The sequence below is a fragment of the Leptonotus elevatus genome, chromosome 1 (assembly GCF_054856555.1).
Source record: "Leptonotus elevatus isolate MCC_2025b chromosome 1, RoL_Lele_1.0, whole genome shotgun sequence".
NCBI classification, from domain to species: Eukaryota; Metazoa; Chordata; class Actinopteri; order Syngnathiformes; family Syngnathidae; genus Leptonotus; species Leptonotus elevatus.
The window spans coordinates 49,765,614-49,782,510 of record NC_141239.1 but is presented as its reverse complement, the minus strand read 5'-3'; the positions used below and the strand labels follow the sequence as shown (position 1 = coordinate 49,782,510).

General features: G+C 40.0%; 2 protein-coding genes across 2 annotated transcripts; one reads left to right on the top strand and one right to left on the bottom strand.

The window, feature by feature from the left end:
- The first annotated feature begins 1,196 nt into the window (after positions 1–1,196).
- emp1b (epithelial membrane protein 1b) lies at positions 1,197–5,889 on the top strand. The gene is made up of 5 exons (XM_086067100.1): positions 1,197–1,346; positions 2,644–2,731; positions 4,241–4,349; positions 4,632–4,772; positions 4,856–5,889. The coding sequence occupies exons 1-5, from the start codon at positions 1,282–1,284 to the stop codon at positions 5,014–5,016; spliced, it is 564 nt and encodes a 187-aa protein (XP_085923226.1). The 5' UTR covers positions 1,197–1,281; the 3' UTR covers positions 5,017–5,889.
- gsg1 (germ cell associated 1) lies at positions 5,167–15,060 on the bottom strand. The gene is made up of 6 exons (XM_086067087.1): positions 14,912–15,060; positions 10,946–11,245; positions 9,616–9,663; positions 9,360–9,524; positions 9,160–9,271; positions 5,167–7,846 (listed from the first exon to the last, which is right to left on the bottom strand). The coding sequence occupies exons 2-6, from the start codon at positions 11,241–11,243 to the stop codon at positions 7,393–7,395; spliced, it is 1,077 nt and encodes a 358-aa protein (XP_085923213.1). The 5' UTR covers positions 11,244–11,245; positions 14,912–15,060; the 3' UTR covers positions 5,167–7,392.
- Between the last annotated feature and the right edge of the window lie 1,837 nt (positions 15,061–16,897).

Genomic DNA, 16,897 nt, shown 5'->3' with positions numbered 1-16,897 from the left:
TAAGCGATTTTATCATACCGTTTACCAAATTCGCTTCGCTGGGTTGTTGTGATAATAATCTGTTTCCGATATCATGCGTTCCTACTTTATGGTTGGTATGTTCTGCTCTTATGACTTGACATTCATACTGCAATAAATACCACATAAATACTTGTGATTTACCTCTTGGAATTGACTATAGCAAAGTGACAAAGAAACACGTAATGATGTGCTTGCTGTATATTCAGCAACGTGATATTATTTGAGAGGTTCTGGTCGCTAAATTTTCCCTTTTACTAAAAGAATGTGGTGCCGCTACACGTGGTTGAGGGGCAGATGACTTTGACTCACTGGAAACAGTAAAACCATATACCACAAGCTATAAACCAGCAATGTGGAATAATAATGAATTAATAGGATGAAGCAGTCTCCTCCATATCTTCACTCCACCCATCTCTTCCCCACCCTTCTTTTTTCTCTCCTTCTTTCGCTCTCAAGCTGTGACATGCACTCATTTGCCCCCACCTCTTTCTCGATTGCAACCAACAACATTCTTTCTTCCTGAAACTCCTTCCTCTGAAACAAAAGCAGGAAAAGAAGGGTGTTGATCGGGAAGTAATGCTACTGGAACTTTAGGCTTCTTTGCCATTGTGTTTATATCTACAGCAATTAATACATTTCATGAATTAAAAAAAGAAAGAAATACTGACCGGCCACAACAGGAAGAGTGATGCACAAAACAATTTGCAGTCGTTTTTAGTGGCCTGATCTTCTGGGTTAATGAGCAAAAAAAAATCCCAGTGACACACCCCACCATTTTGTAGTAGTAAGTCTTGCAGTATTCAAAAGTAGACAACTTCTCTTTAATTTCCGCCATCTTTCTGTAGGTGTAATGACCGGCACTTTTGTCCTTGCAGTGTGTGATTATGATTTAGCCAGTCTGTCACCATGGCAACCTGTGTACATTCATCAATGTCCAGTGTTAGGGAGTTCCCCCCACCAAACCTCAGTGAGTCATTTGCTGCCCTCCCAGAACCAAATCACCATCAGCTGAGTGACAAAGTCAGGAGACACCAAAGGAGGAAAGTATGTCGTAAAAGAGTCCCTGCGTGTGTATGTGTGTGGATAGAATGAAGAGGGGCTGGGCCGGCAGCGGGGACTTGTGGGGGGTGCGAGAAGGGCGAGTAGAAACTTGGGGTGGGTTGGTCGGAGAGTGTGCGGGGTTTTGAGTCTGACGAGGCAGGAGGGGTGTGGACTTGAAAAAGAAGGTGGGGCAAAAGTAGGCGGACGGGTAAGTCTCTTATGTTTGTACTTTGCCAGGCTGAGTCTGAAATTAGTGTTCGAGACAGCCAGCCAGCCAGCAAACGGTAAGTTGAAGATAATTTACTAACTCTGTACAATATATTGTTGCTTATTGTAATTAGAAGTTGATTGTGATTGATTGTGTGCAGCTGTTTGCGCTTTATCAGTTCTTTTTTTCTTTTATTCTATGAATAATGTCAAGTTAAGGTGTTTTTTCAAACGGTCCCATTTCTATTAAATATCCAGTTATGGTTGGGACATTTGGTTCAATGTAATGGAGTGTGTTTTGTCGAAAGTGTAGAAGAAAATGTAGTGTGTGTGTTCTTCCGTATCAAGTATCCAGCTTCTTGGCATTGCTAGTCTTTTATATCCGTTTCCAGTAATTCATTACAATATTACCCTCCGACAGAAAAAGAGCCGAAGAGCACGTCTGTGTTAGCACTCCCATCGCCCCAGGCAGATATTTTACAACGCAAATATTTGGAGCTCAATCTTTCGTTTCACTAATAAAAGGTGGGAAAACATTTTTGTAGATGTGTCGGGCGTGAACACGTGTTTCGGCGTCCACATTATTAGCGCTCTTGGCAGTGCGTGTGCGTGCGTGTGCGTGAGACAGAGGGACTTGGCCCAACCCTTGACCACTCCTTTTCACTGTGGAGAGAAGCAGCACATTCCAGATGTGACTCTTCCATACTTCACACCCAGTTGCGCTACTGTTAAAAAACAAAACATATATATAAATGTATTTTTAAAATAAACAACCCCTAATGCAATATTTCTCACTTAGGGAGTGGCCACCTCTTTATTGTTGACAGAGACATTACGATGTGCCTTGAATGTATTTGAAGTGCTCCAGTGTGGTTTTGTGCGTTGGGAGTGAGTATTCATGTGCAGAAATTCAAACGAGAGGAGGGATAAGTTTAGGCACAGTCACGCGGGGGAATATTCTTTACAGTTATTTTAAGGAGTGGCAGCTTTCGTGCAGTCGTCAGCAGGCAAGTCCAAACTCATCTTCCCGCCATGAGCTTCCCTCCTTCACACACTCAAAGTTTCCTCAATAGTAGTCAAGATTTTGTTTGCTGTATTGGCTCTTCACAAATAAACGGCAACACTCGTGCTTTGGATATCACTCAAAGTAATTAGAAGTTAGCAAAACCAAAAACGTGAGCGTGAGCCAGGACTTGGCTCGTGTGTGTTTATAAAGATGGGCGTGTGTGTGTCTTGGAGCTGACATTACTGGCTCATCTTCACAAAGCTAGCAGCCATGTTTGACTTTTAATGTCTTCTTGTTTGGTTACAAATTAATGAGAAAGTCATGCTAGCAGTGCAACAAGTTTTCACCAGCCTCTCTGTCCTCGTCAGTGCCGCCATCATGCTGATTCTCCTTGCCGCCATCTTTGCCCTGCACATCATTGGCATCATCCTACTGCTGGTGGCCACCATCGACAATGTAAGTGTTTGAGTTCATCCAGTACATACCTGTGCGTGCATCCACACACGTGCACGCACAGCTTCCTCAAGACATGCCAAACCACAGCAGACTTTAAAATGTCTGCAGTGGTATGTTTTGGTGACAGCGAAAAGACGCACTGACGACTGATTGATTGGCAACTCTTTCATCACTCAGGCTTCTTCTTCACTCAGGCTGTTGCCCATTGTCTTACTCTTAGAGGGAGGGGGGTGGGTTCATAGTTGACACATTGATGAAGCACGTGGCTGTCTTCCTCTGTTATTGCTTCTAAATTGCAGGTGACGCTTTAGGGAGATGTTGTGCCTGCACATACTCGTCATTCACGCACAAATATGTGACATGCTTGCATGTGCCGTAGTGAGCGTCGCATACCACACTGAGACTTGTGGAATGCCACACTGACCGACACGATTTTCAATTCCAAACATGTCTGGACACGAGGAGTAAACACTTCCTCATGCAGTTTTTTTAAAACACATTTCCTACCCTATGCATGAATTTGTTCCACAAGTGGTACCTTGACTTACCGGTGCCTCATCTTACGAGTTTTTCTAGTTATGAGACCTCAAGTGAAGTGAATAAAAGAATCCGAAGAATACTGTGTGTAGGATTCAGTGCCATCTGGTGGTGAACTAATAGAATGCAATGGGTTTTTTTTAAGCACGCACTACGGTGCCTCAGACAGACCACACTTCACAAGCATACCACCAATTATTATTTGGAGTGAGCGACGAGGCGAGTAGGAGCTAGCGTGAGCGGCTAACGAGAGCAGCTAATGGGAGAAGCTAGCAAAGTAGGAGACAAGTGGTGGGAGCCTGAATCATGGGACTTGGCGACAACCACCTGCAGGCCCCAGCTGTGGAAGGCAAATGGCGGGCGACCCATTGGGTTCGACACGAGCTGTAACTACCACCAGAGGCTAACTACGTTTGCAAAATTCTTCTCCTTCGGGTATTCGTAGCAGAAAGATGGCGGCAAAACATGTCTGCTTCCTGAAGGGTGCGACACGACGTATGTAATATAATTGGCGATTACTAGACCTACGATTATATTTAAAAAAATGCACTTTGATGTGATGGACTTTTTTTGCGCACTATTAAAATGAATACTTGTTTTTTAAAATTAATTATTAGTATTACACACTGTCCCTTTAAAAACACAATTTTGAATTTGTCTTAAGTATGACAAAAATAATTGACTGAAATGGACAAAAAGTCAAACCCGCTGATAGAAAAGGAGAACTACTGTAGGCCAAAAACCACGCCCAGACACTCATACAGACTAACCGGCCAAGTTCCGGACATCACTCACCAGGCCAAGCCCCTTAAAGCCACACATGCCACACCATGGTTATTGTTTTTCTTTACCAAATACACACAAAAATGGGATTAACTCCATTTGAATGGGGAATATTGATTTGAGAATAAGTACTTGTGTATGTAACTTGGCCATGGAATGACTCAAAGCAACTGTCTCCGTTTTGCTCAGGCTTGGTGGGTGACTGAAACCCTATCCACTGATGTGTGGGCCCGGTGGATATACATGAATGGTGCGTGGAACTACACCGATCTCCCAACAGGCTCGCACTACCCACAAGGTAAGACACACATGCGCACGTATCACTGTCTGTCATAGTGAGAACCTGTTCTTGTGCACACATGCTACTTCCCTGGCTCAAATGTGGCAAACTCATTTGATCTTTTTTTTTTTTCTTCAGTCAAACATTTGCCATGTGTTTGTAGTTTGACAGACGTTTTTAATATTTAAGCCAAGTGCGATGCATATTTAGTCTTACATCATCTTTCAACATGGATTCCACACGGTTGTGGATTTATTGTGGCAATGCTGCTAACCGATGTGTTTCTGACCACCCCTGCAGACTACCTCCAGGCAGTGCAAGCCAGCTCGGTGCTTGCCTGTATATTCTCCATCCTGGGAATCTTCGTGTTTGTCGCTCAGCTCTTCACTTTGAACAAGGGGCAGAGGTTCACCATCTCTGGCGTCTTCCAAGCCCTCGCCTGTAAGTTGGAGTCCATTCTCTGATGCCACCATCTCTGTCTTGCGAGATTCGTCCTTTGCGAATGGCTTTGTCCTCTCTCGCAGGTCTCAGCATCATGATCGCAGCCTCCATCTACACAGACCGCTTCCATCTGGACGAGTCTATCGGTTCTTATGGCCACTGCTACATCCTTGCATGGATCTCCTTTGCGCTCACATTTGTCTCTGCCGTCATTTACTTTGTGCTACGCAAGAAGACTGCATGAGAATGATACTAGAAATAATAACATCCAAGCAAAAGAAATGGTTAGGCTGGATCCATTCTTTGAGCAAAAACCTGATATTTAGTTACTGAGAAATAGCAGATTGTAACATTCCGCAATGGCAGTACAAGAGAGAGGCACAACCAATTGAAGTTGTATACACTTTGGATTAAATAATGCATATGATGCTAAAAGAAAGTCAGATTCATTATTTTCAGCAGCAACAAAAAGTTGTAACAAATAAAATCAGTGATCATCTTTGTAGTACATTGAAATACGGATATAAGTTGGGGTGAGTCTATTATTTTTCAAGTTTTTCCCCATTATTTTATTGTAAGTTTACCAAGTTAAAGTCATTTATTTTCTATGGTTTTGCTTTATGATAAGTGTTACTAAAATGAATTCTGGTGCTGCCCTAACATGATGGCATCGGTCCAAATTGACATGTTGTAGATTTAAGGATTACTCAATGACAGGACTATGCAATGCCGATATATTTGTAAAGCATCATGTCTCAAGGTTGTGCTTGTTTTGGACTTGGACTAAAGAATGTAACAGTCATGTTTTTAAAGTTGCTAAATCTTCAATCATCTAAGTCCCTTCTAAATGATCTTTTGGATTTAGTGCTTTATGTAAATCATGGACATTTGGATCAGGTAACACCAATGAAACCAAAATAAGTTAAAATATAAACCTTCACTGCCTTCCAAATGTCATAGCTGACTTAGGAATTGACACATAAAACTGCCTTTACATCGTAAATGTAAATATGTTTCCTGTTATGCTTTGTATATCTAATGCTGTTTTGTTTTGTTGTTTCTCCTCATGGATGACAGTGACAATTATTTTTACTATAATAAAAAGATTTCCAACCAATTATTGTCATTTGAGGGTTTTGTTGTAATACAGCATTTCCATTATGGTAGCAACTTTTTCTTTGGGTAGCCGCATCCTGTTGTCAACAGTACGTCCATTGCACACAAGTGCATATTCAATGTTTTCACAAATATGTGTTTTCTCTGGTCTGAATCAGTTAATGGACTTGTAAACGTTCTCACATGGTCTTTTTCACAAATCCAGAATGAGCAAAGTAAGTAAGTAAAGCTTGAAGAAGGAAGGAAAGTTTGGTGTACTAAAAAGAAAAAAATGCCTTTGTTGCCACCTTTTATAATTACATAGTACTAGTAGTCCACCAAGGGGTCACTGAAGGTGTAGTAGTATATTTGCCTGACTTTGGCGCACGCGCCAATGGGTTCAGTTCCAACTCGGTGGTGCTGTGAATGATAGTGGGAATTGTTGGCTGCCTGTTTGTGCCCTGTGATTTTATTGTGATATTTTAAGTTGTAATTCATTTTAGAGTGAATGTTAGTTTTTTTCTCTCCAAAACTTAGTTTATTAGTTTTATTTTTTTATGCTATATATGATGTGTTTGAGCTTCACAAGATTTAAAAAAGGTCAATAAGTATTGTGAAATAAAGTTGAGTAAACTACAGTTTTAATATTTCTTCATTCTTTCTTCTGAATGGCTGTATAGAAATATCAAAATTAGGGATGGGCGAGGTATCAGGAACCAGGTATCAGTATCGGGCCGCTAGCCAGCCTTATTTCAAGCTTGCGGTACTCACAACGGCAGCCGGTACCAGCATTGGCTGCCCTCTTGTGGCCATTTTATGATCAGGAACTAGGAATGAGAAATTAGAATTGAAAATAGCCATTTATTACATGCAATTTTAAGGAAAAATAATATATTGGGAGATATAGGACTTTCTTTAAAATTATCTGCCATTGCTTTTTTAAAGAAATTGTACGTATGAAAAGTACTCGTGGTATCGGTACTTGGTATCTGTATCAATGACTAGGAGTTGAGCACTCAAACTGGTAATGGTCTGGAAAAAAGTGGTATTGAACATCCCTAATAAAAATTTATTTTATTTTTAAATAAACCCTGAAAGCTAATGTATGAAATGTATTGACAATGATGAAAATTAAAGATATTTTCGCTTTACTTAAAGTTTTAAAAACAAAATGTAGTTTCAGTTAGTTTTTTAAGCATTATTGTTTTTACTTTATTTTGATAACAAACATGGTTTTTCAACTTTAGTCCAATCAAGAGTGTGGCCTGCGTATGGATACGCACTCCAGCTCTATGTGACCCTCAAAAGGGTAAGCAGTATCAAAAATGAATGCATGGATAGTCTAAGAAGCTACAATAGCTCGGCTACAAAAAAAAAAAAAAATCAAGGTTGGATAACTTTCTCACTACAACAGAAATGCACCAAAGTTTGTTTGGAACCAAAACCAGACCACTGGTAGAGTTGGTCCACACCTGAGTTGTATTACTGTATTCACACCAGGCCAAATGAACTGCACAATAAGACTTCAGAGAAGGCTGTAGTATTCCTGTGGCGTGTAAAGGGGGACCATGTTCCCCTGGTGACCTTTGAGGAGACCGTGGATGTGTGAATGAGATGGAGATGGGAGGGACAATCGGTGCAAAGGGGACGCAGACGCAAGGTGGGAGGAGGGAGGAGGGAAGGACACCGAGTGGGGCAGAGGAACAAAGTGGGAAGGCTTACTGGGCGGTGGTGACTTGGTTGATGGCTGCTGGTAGTAAGGGGACAAATGAGAGATTTGCGCATGGGATTGATGAAAAGCGTGGGCGATGTCAGAGTTTGGTGCAGAGCAATAAGGAGCCGGGGGCAGAAGGCCCACAAAGTTGAAGGGGTTGAGGCTGGAATTAAGTCGGGCTCCCACCATCAGGACCTTCTTTGTGTAGTTGTTCAGGGTGGAGACGCCGGCTGACATGCAGACAGTGAAGGCAAACCAGGCCACACTGAAGGAAAAACATACAGGGAAGATATTAACTACTGCAAACATTCAGCACTTGCATTTCAGGTTGAAGGCGTCATGTAATCTTAATATGCCCATTTTGCTGCTCCTTCAAATGTGCCTGCCTTGGCCACATGGATGCAGTATAATACTGTAAGCTGTGCTGACATGAAAGAAGAATAGATTTCTTCTTTTACTACTACTGGAAGTGACTCAGTAAGATACTATAATATTAGTCTTTATCATCGAAGAAGATGAACAAATGCAAATGTGTTAATCCCTCGTTTGCTTTTAAATAAACTATTGAAGCGAACCATTAGCATGTCAATAGTGTTTTGAATTGTTTGTTAGCATTGAAGTTGCAAAATGTAACTTTTATCCCCAAAATAACTTTACAATAAGCTTTTTATTTGACCATTTATGAGTGAAATGCCTTCTGATTAGTAGAATAACACCTGAGCTGTTCACAATGGGTACTCCTGCAAGCCTCTGGCCAATAGTTTTCAGACTGGATTCGGGTTAGAATTTCCCGCGCTATGTCTGCGGATGTGATGTAATGTGCTTGGTGTGTATGTGAAGAACGGTATGTGCAGTTTCCTTTTTCGCCAGCAGGTGGCAGGCAGTAGCAATTCGAAATGGAATATTCTACATTCAGTAGCTTTAAACTAAGAAGGCAAAGCTATGTTGTTTTAAACATATACAACTTGCAATTCCCTCTGTTTTAGGTTCAGTGTGACAGTAAACTTCAAGTGAGAGTGTCACAAAATAGCTTGCAGCCTCTTTTAGTTGAACAGAAAACTTGAAATGGGGAAATTCAGATCTCAAGGCACACCAATAAACAGGCCTAATTTGAGTGTAATTCCACCCTCCCAATCACCAAAAGTCAGATTATCTGATGTGTTTAAAAGATTATCCTGAAAGATTGTCCAATGGTGCGGATGGTGTGAAGAGTCAACCCCCCCCCCCCCCCCCCCTCACGGGCCTGCTCAGGTGGGACAACTGTACAGTATAGGCCAGAGGTGGGCCTCGAGGGCCGGAGTCCTGCAGGTTTTGCATGTTGCCCTTCTCCAACACAGCTGATATATGATCAGCTCATCAGCAAGCTCTGCATAAGCCTGATAACGATCCTATTGATTGGAATCAGTTTGTGTTGGAAATAAGAAACCTCCAAAACCAGCAGGACTCCGGCCCTCGAGGACCAAGATTGACCACCTCGCTCCTATTTTAAAAATCTGTTAAGATGTTAAAAATGGTATATGCGTCATCATTTTAAGGACTTTGCCATCCTTGTGAGTTATTTCTGCGTAATGGACTCACTAGAATGCCCAAGAATATCCGTAACTGTGAGGCTTGAAGTCCTCTGGGCCCATGGACACGGTCGTCTGAAACACCTGCATGAACATCATGTGACCCACCATTCCAAGCAGACCTGGGAAGCCCCAAGACGGGAAAAAAAAACAAATGAAATACCACAGAATGTCACAGGCATCGACGTATCAAATAAAGCAGTTGTGCACCTGCCAAGACTGTGAAGACGGCAGCAAAAGCGTTGAGCAGCTGGCCCCAGCGCTGCGTGGAGGGGAACCAGGCCCTGATGCACAACTGCGCGGACAGCAGCATGCAGCTGATGAACAGCAGAGCCACGTACATCAGCTCCAAGGACAGCGACAGCCAAAACATGGCTGAGAGACAACAGGAGAGAATGACCAAGCAAGCGTCACGAAGAATTCACAAGCAATTTACTAAGTGACCACAAGATGTCATGCAAGTTACCTTTTTCAGATCTTGGAGTCAACGTGTAGAACCCGCGACACTTCTCCTCTGGAAGAGAAGTTTAGTATAGTGCTGTTGAAATACGTGCATTTGGATGTCGACAATTATGGTAGCATCTGGGTTTCACATCAAAAGGTGAATATAAGAGATAGTGAAAGAGATCAACATTTTCAGTTTCTATTTTCAGCGACAATGGGCACCTGCTAGTCGCCGGGGTTAGGGACTGTACATCTACCCGTATATCTCATACACAACAACAGAAGAAGAAGAAGAAGAAGAAGAAGAAGGATTCACCAGGAAAAGTGTTGAAACAAAGACTTAAAATAAATAAAAAGCAAATATTTATTATTTGTATTGCCTAAAACTGGTATAAATGTAATATTCACAGCCAAAGCCCAAATCTGAAAGCGAGTGGGGACATTCAGCGCTATTTATTGTTTAGTTAATTAATGTTATAGAACACAGCGGTCAGTCAAATGATCCTATACTTTTGCTCATTTAAGGCTGCTCCCCCCACACCCCATCTACTAAGTTGATATCGGATGCAGATATAAATTATGTGCCTAGAAATAAGATCAAATGTTGATATCTTGTTTCATAATCATCTTTTGATGTCAAACACAAATGTTTTCATTCTGCGGCAAAAATTATGCAATAATTCTAGAGGGAGATGTAAATGACCAACTAATAATAATAATAATAACAATAACAACAAATCAGATAATATTGAGCCTGTGTTTACGTATCCTATCGACCTTTTGCTCTCTGGATTTCTGATCCATGATTGAGCCATACTGCTAAAGACTAAATCTCCACAAGCAGAACACACACTTAAGTTAATCCCCTTTAGGCTAAGCGTGCGCATGTACACACACACACACACACACACACACACACACACACACACACACACACACACACACACACACACACACACACACACACACACACACACACACACACACACACACGCGCACCCCCCCCCCCCCCCCCACACACACACACAAACACTGACACACACAGACATTGACCCACACAAATTCTAACTAACACAGACGGGGAGCTCAGTCCCTATTATCACCTTGGATTTCCACTCCCTCTATGACCCAATTTGTTGCCTTCACTTCCTGTTTGTGTGGATCTCACCTCGGTAATCATGCTGGATTTGCAGTGGAAATCCCAGGACTACGGCACGGATTGACAACTATAACACTTTTGCGTATTAATGTGAAAAATGGGCTTGTGTTGTTCTTTTCACCCCTTCATTTCAATGTTCCCAACATGCCTCAGTATCCTTTCACTGTCTGAATCGTGTGTTTTGAACACTCACCCCACGCATCCGTGTAGATGTTCTCCTCGCAGATGACAAACAGGCCCGTGTGAAAGATGGGGAAGACGAAGCGGTCGTCTCCGGTCTCCCAGGAGAACTGGATGCTGGACGAGTTGGACATGCCGGGAACTGGGATACATTTCTTATGCTTGGTGGGTGAACACAGAGGCTTGGGCACCTTCTGTTCCCCCACACACCAGTAGGAGGACGTGAGCACCATGGCGCCCAGGCAGAGAGACACAACAGTCTGGATGAAGGAGAGCGCGGGGGAGCGCATTTGCTGAAGGAACGCCATCATGCCTGGGTGAGGAAGAAGACGCTGGTGAATGGATGCGGGGAGAAACGTTCAGCGAGAAAGACTGGATTGCACACGGAGGGAAGGTCTTTGCTGTCAATAGAGCCATTTTAGGCCAAATAAATAACAAAAATCTGTCGAGACATTGCAAAACATTTGAACATGATGATGAATGAAACAGTTTGGGAGTGTTAGTCTAATCTTCTAATCTAAAAAATATGCAGTATACAATACTTTGAGATTCCTTTTCTTCTACCTTACCTCTTTGCTATCAATTTTCTGATTATTTGTATTTATTTATTGGAACGGGGGGTGGACATTTTATGGTAATTTTCGGGATTTCTTCTTTTATTTTTGGACATTTTATAGTTGCATTTTAAATGTTTCGTTTTCTGCTTTAAAAAAAATAATTAAAAATTCTGCCTTTTTTGGGGCAATTCCAAAGAAATGATATGGTAATTTTCAGGATTTCTTGGACATTTTATGCTTACTTTTTTAACATGTTCTTTTCCGCCTTAAAAAAAAAATTGTAATCAACCCTCTCACATTTTTGGCAATTTTGTAGAATTTTATGGTAAATTTCTGCTTTCTTTTGGACATTTTTAGGGTTTAAAAAAAAAAAAAAAAACGTTTTCCTTTTATCTCTCTTTTTCCTTCTTTTTTTTTTTAGATCCAAAAGGAGCCACAGAAGAAGGACTAATGGGGCTCCGGAGCTGCTGGTTGCAGAACACTGGGCTACACAGTGTTATTCTTCATTTTTAAAACCATAAATTGTGCCATGGACGTAGTTGTTGAGGGGATGAGGTGGGTGGTCATTATTCAGAAAGCATGACATGGACAGAGTATTAATTTTTATTGTGTCTCCCCATGTTCTCACATGCACTGTATAATCTGGTAATAAAAACTCTACTGTATACAGTATTTGGGAACAAGCTGGTCCTATTCTCACACAAACCCAATTCTAATGAAGTTGGGATGTTAAACATAAAAACACCATACCACTTTGTTGCAACTCAGGTTCAACCTATATTTAATTGAATACACAAAACATTCAATGTTAAAATGGATAAATGTTATTGTTTTTTCGCAGACAATCATTAAGTTAGAATTCTATGGCTGCAACGAGTCCCCAAAAAGCTGGGACAGGTGGCAAAAAAGACTGAGGAAGTTGATGAATGCTCATCAAACGCTTGCTTTGGAACATCCCACAGGTGAACAGGCTAATTGGGAACAGGTGGATGGGGCGAGCTTCACCTCTTTGCAAACAAGTGCGTGAGAAAAGAGTCAAACAGTTGAAAGACAACGTTCCCAACATACAATTTCAAGTAATTTAGAGATTTCATCATCTACTGTCAATAATTATCATCAAAAGGTTAAGAGACTCTGGAGAAATCACTGCATGTAAGCGGCAAGGACAAAAACTAACACTGAATGTCCGTGACCTTTGATCCCTCAAGCAGCACTGCATCAAAAACCAACATCAATATGTAAAGGATACCACCACATGGGCTCAGGAACACTTCAGAAAACCAATATCAGTAAATACAGTACAGTGCTACATCCTTGAGTACAACTTAAAACTCTACTATGCAAAACAAAAGTCATTTATCAACAACATTTTGGCCACCTGGGGGCAGTATAACACGGATGCACCGATTGATACACATGGCGCCAATGTCGGTACAAGATGTGATTGGACTGCCAGATTGTATCGGGATCGCCTACTGATGGCGTCACGCAGCAGGATTGGCTTTAGATTGCCCGTTTACAATTGCATCTGTTTGGGAAATTTACTTATGTTCGCAAGCTATGGCAAGACATTTGAAAATTTATTTTGGACAATATCTTTTGTAATTTTGAGCTTTTCTTACCAAATGTTTAGTTTGGATTTCTGAACTTTGACAATTCGTTTGAAAAATAATATTGTTTGATTAGTCTTTTAATTTATCTTGCTAAGTTTTATATTCATAAATGTAAATGTGTAAAGTCAAAACCTACTTTTTTTCTTCTGTTTTTGAAAGAGATGGATGTATATTTACAGTCCATCTCTACTTCCAAAAATAAGAAGGCTATCAAGACCTTAAATTTGTGTTCTCATTTTGGTATTTTTAATATTTCTTAGTTTAAGACCCCTGGCATATATATATATATTTTTTTCCTTTACTGTTATTGTGAGATTGTTGTGTACTGTGATGATGTTTGTTTGCTTAATGTTTGCCATGTTTGGCTTTTGTTTTCAATTTGTGGAAAAAAGAAGCCGTTTACAATTGTTTAAAAAAAAGCTTCTTTTTTTTTTACATTGGAAACATTGGAAAGAAAATATTAAAGATGTCATTTAAATAACAAAATGTGTGGACTGAAATTGTCCAAATGTAAACAAACCTAAGAATATAAAAGCAGGATACTTGAAGATTAAAGAAAAAAGAAAAAGAAAAAAATGATTGAAGCGCCGTCGACCTTGCCGATTACGTCAGTACAGCAGCGCTAACGAAATGCGCGATTCAGACATGTTCACTTCGGTTTGGTTTCTTTTTGAGCAGTTCACAAATAACAATACATCACAAAAATAGTCTTAACGATAATAGCACCACATTAGCAATCTAAACTGACAATATTTGTCACATCTCAGGCAATTAATTTGTGTATTATTCACTCTTTTTTTTATCATTTATTTAATATATCTTGCTTTTATATTCTTAGGTTTATTTACGTTTTTACAATTTCAGCCCGTACATTTTGTTATTTAAATTACATCTTTAATATTTTCTTTCCAATGTTTGACGTCAATTGGATAACTTCTAGCCAATCCTGTGTTCGCTTGGCTACCTTATACGATCTGGCAGCCCAATCACATCAGGTCCAAACTCCTCAGTAAGCCACAGTAAAAAAAAAAATTAAAAAATAAAAATAACTTTTTTGCAGGGGATAAAGAATATGTGTTTGTGACTATTGCTCCACATTTTTGTGTTCAATTATCTATTGCTTAAAGGGTTTCAACACTGCGACACAAATGCTAAACGTAAGCTGCTTGTTAGCATTATGCTAAACAGAATTACGTTCTCTTAAGCAGTGGTTCTCAAGCGCAGTCCTGGAGAGGCCCTATCCAGCCCGTTTTGCATGTCTCACTGAGCCAACACAGCTGAGGATCGTCATCAGGCTTCATGCAGAGCATGCTGATTAGCTGATCGTTTGGGTACCATAGGACCAGGGTTGAGAACCACTGATCTAAAGCAAAGCTTTGTGGATGTTTTAAATACACAACTTGTAATTTTCTTGTTTTGGTTAATTTGACAGTAAAATCAATCAGAATGGAGAAGAGCAGCTGCATGCATGCCAGATAATGAGAACATACTTTTTTTGAAACGATCAATCTCTTGCCTATTATTTTGACTTTTCCAATTTGGGTGAGTTTGATGTGTCACTAAAAATATAACATATGGTCTGTTTGCAAGATAAAAAAAAAAACACAATGCCTCTTGTTTACTTAGGATGATCCATTTGATTTTAAGCAAAAGGTACAGGCTTTTAAACGTCTTGACAGAAAAATAGCAAACTTCAGATAATTAGGTGAAAGAGAAAATGTCCAATTCTTCACCAGGTTTAATTTGACATACATAGTGGATGTGAATAAAGAAGGTATGATCAATTAAAAATAAGAAAAATGCACTCACCTCTTGCAGTGTCTCCAGGGGTTAGTTTGTCATCCCTGCTCCACTTCCAGTCTGCGCTTCACATAGTGAGGAGTGCCAAATGAGGAAGCCAGCAGTCAGACACAACTGTGTGCATATTACACACACACTCCTCTTCTTTAATCCATATTAATCCAAAACAGACAACTCTTTTCCATCTGTTTTCATTTTGGCTCCGCAACTCATTTTCAACTATTCCATTCATCTTCCCTCCTCTTCATCACCGCCGCCACCTCCTGTCCCCTGTGGTCTCCTCCCGGTTCTGATCTGAACATCAGCATGACCTTGACATGATGAAAATGTAGCAAATTCAGAGTATTACATGGACATTGCTTTTCACTGCCATTGCATTTCCACTTGATTACTACTGTGTTTGAGTCTGAGCGGTGTCGACACTAAAGGAGAGCCCCAAGAACGACTTCTTTGACAAGTGCACTCATTCCAACCAAAAGATTGATGATGTTTTCAGTAGAGAATAGGGCATCAGTCACTTTGAAACAACTTATACCCATAACTAGTGGCCCTACATACAGTAGTAGCTTGCATTCTTAAATCTCTTCTTTCATTGTAGAGCTTATGAATACTGCATTTCACAAACTCAGATATTTCAAAGTACGCTGATATGATAAACCCCATCCAGTTTCTAAATAGTGCATTTTAAAATAGCCATGGTCTTTATTTACAAGTGGCAAGGACCTTTGAGCACATGCATTGCGTTGTGCTCCAAAAGGTTTACAATTGCTATAGATGCCACAATGCTTGCAACAGCAGTCCAACCCAAGACACGCTTAGGACCGCCCCCTCATTTGCATAACATAAATGTGGGAGCAGAGCATTTTTATTTGGTTGATATTTAACTCTATTTATATATTTATTTCAACATTTATAATTATTTATTTTATTTTTATGTATTATTTTTATTAGTTGTTTTTTATTTCCATTTTTATTTTTTTGTATTTAATGTTTGAATTATAATTTTTAGATCCGTTTTTATTTTCACTATTTATTTATTGATTCTTTTATTTATTTTTTAATTTTGGCAGTTTTGGTCCTCCATAAAAGATGTCTTAAGATGGCGCCAAAAGCAATACTTAGAATAAATCCAAAAGCAATACTTGGAATAAATCAGTGAATAGGTGAATTTTTTAGAAGTAAAAAAAAAAAAAAAAGACTGAATAGGTTAATCACAAATATGTAAGGGAACCGTGTACATTTCAAGACCCTTACTGAACATTACATTGGGGACCTCCGGTATGCCTCTGTGCGACCATAATAATAATAATAATAACAATAATAAATAAATAAATAGCCTACATGCACATACTTTTGCTGGCTGCCCACGACCGACTAAAAATGGGTCCATGACCCACCAGTTAAAAATCATTGCACTTAACCATCAGCAGACAAAATGGATGCCTTAATTATAGCTTTCAGTCACTTTAGTAAACACTACACAGTAACCCACTAACAGAATGGAAACTGAAAGGGGTCAGGCTTGTCCAGATTTACTTCATTCGATTTGAAATTACATTTATTTAAACTACTTTGGTTTCCTTTTTTCAAAGACAGCTCAACTTGTGAATAAAAGAGAACTATGTATGTCATGTGGTGAAAATGAGAATTATGCTAAGCAAAAAAAAAAGAAAAAAAAAGGGAAACAGAGTTAACTATTGAGTCATTGTGTTTTGAAACAATTGAAGCAAAACGGCGTGCACTACTCCGCTGCAACCTACAGAGGCGCTGTTGAAGTAGTTTGTGTTCTTAAGATGAATGAAGCAATGGAAGGTAAGATAAATCCACGAAGACCTGTGGGCATTGTTCGGCTTCATACAACACTGGCACGGAAGCTCAGAACATTCGGAGATTCTCCCACCCCTTCAGAAATGTTAAAAAATAAATAAAACATAAATCAATTGTGCATGGTTATTCCCCAGAGCAGAGTAAATTATGTTCCAGGAAAAAAAGAGC

Bases quoted from the DNA above. Each gene is read 5' to 3' on its own strand.
- gsg1 (XM_086067087.1), bottom strand. From the start codon at position 11,243: ATGATGGCGTTCCTTCAGCAAATGCGCTCCCCCGCGCTCTCCTTCATC. The intron at 9,664-10,945 runs GTGAGTGTTCAA...CTTCTCTTCCAG, and splicing joins CATCTACACGGATGCGTGGG to AGGAGAAGTGTCGCGGGTTC. The intron at 7,847-9,159 runs GTGAGTCCATTA...TTTTTCCTTCAG, and splicing joins GGATATTCTTGGGCATTCTA to TGTGGCCTGGTTTGCCTTCA.
- emp1b (XM_086067100.1), top strand. From the start codon at position 1,282: ATGTTTGTACTTTGCCAGGCTGAGTCTGAAATTAGTGTTCGAGACAGC. The intron at 1,347-2,643 runs GTAAGTTGAAGA...TGTCCTCGTCAG, and splicing joins AGCCAGCCAGCCAGCAAACG to TGCCGCCATCATGCTGATTC. The intron at 4,350-4,631 runs GTAAGACACACA...CCACCCCTGCAG, and splicing joins AGGCTCGCACTACCCACAAG to ACTACCTCCAGGCAGTGCAA.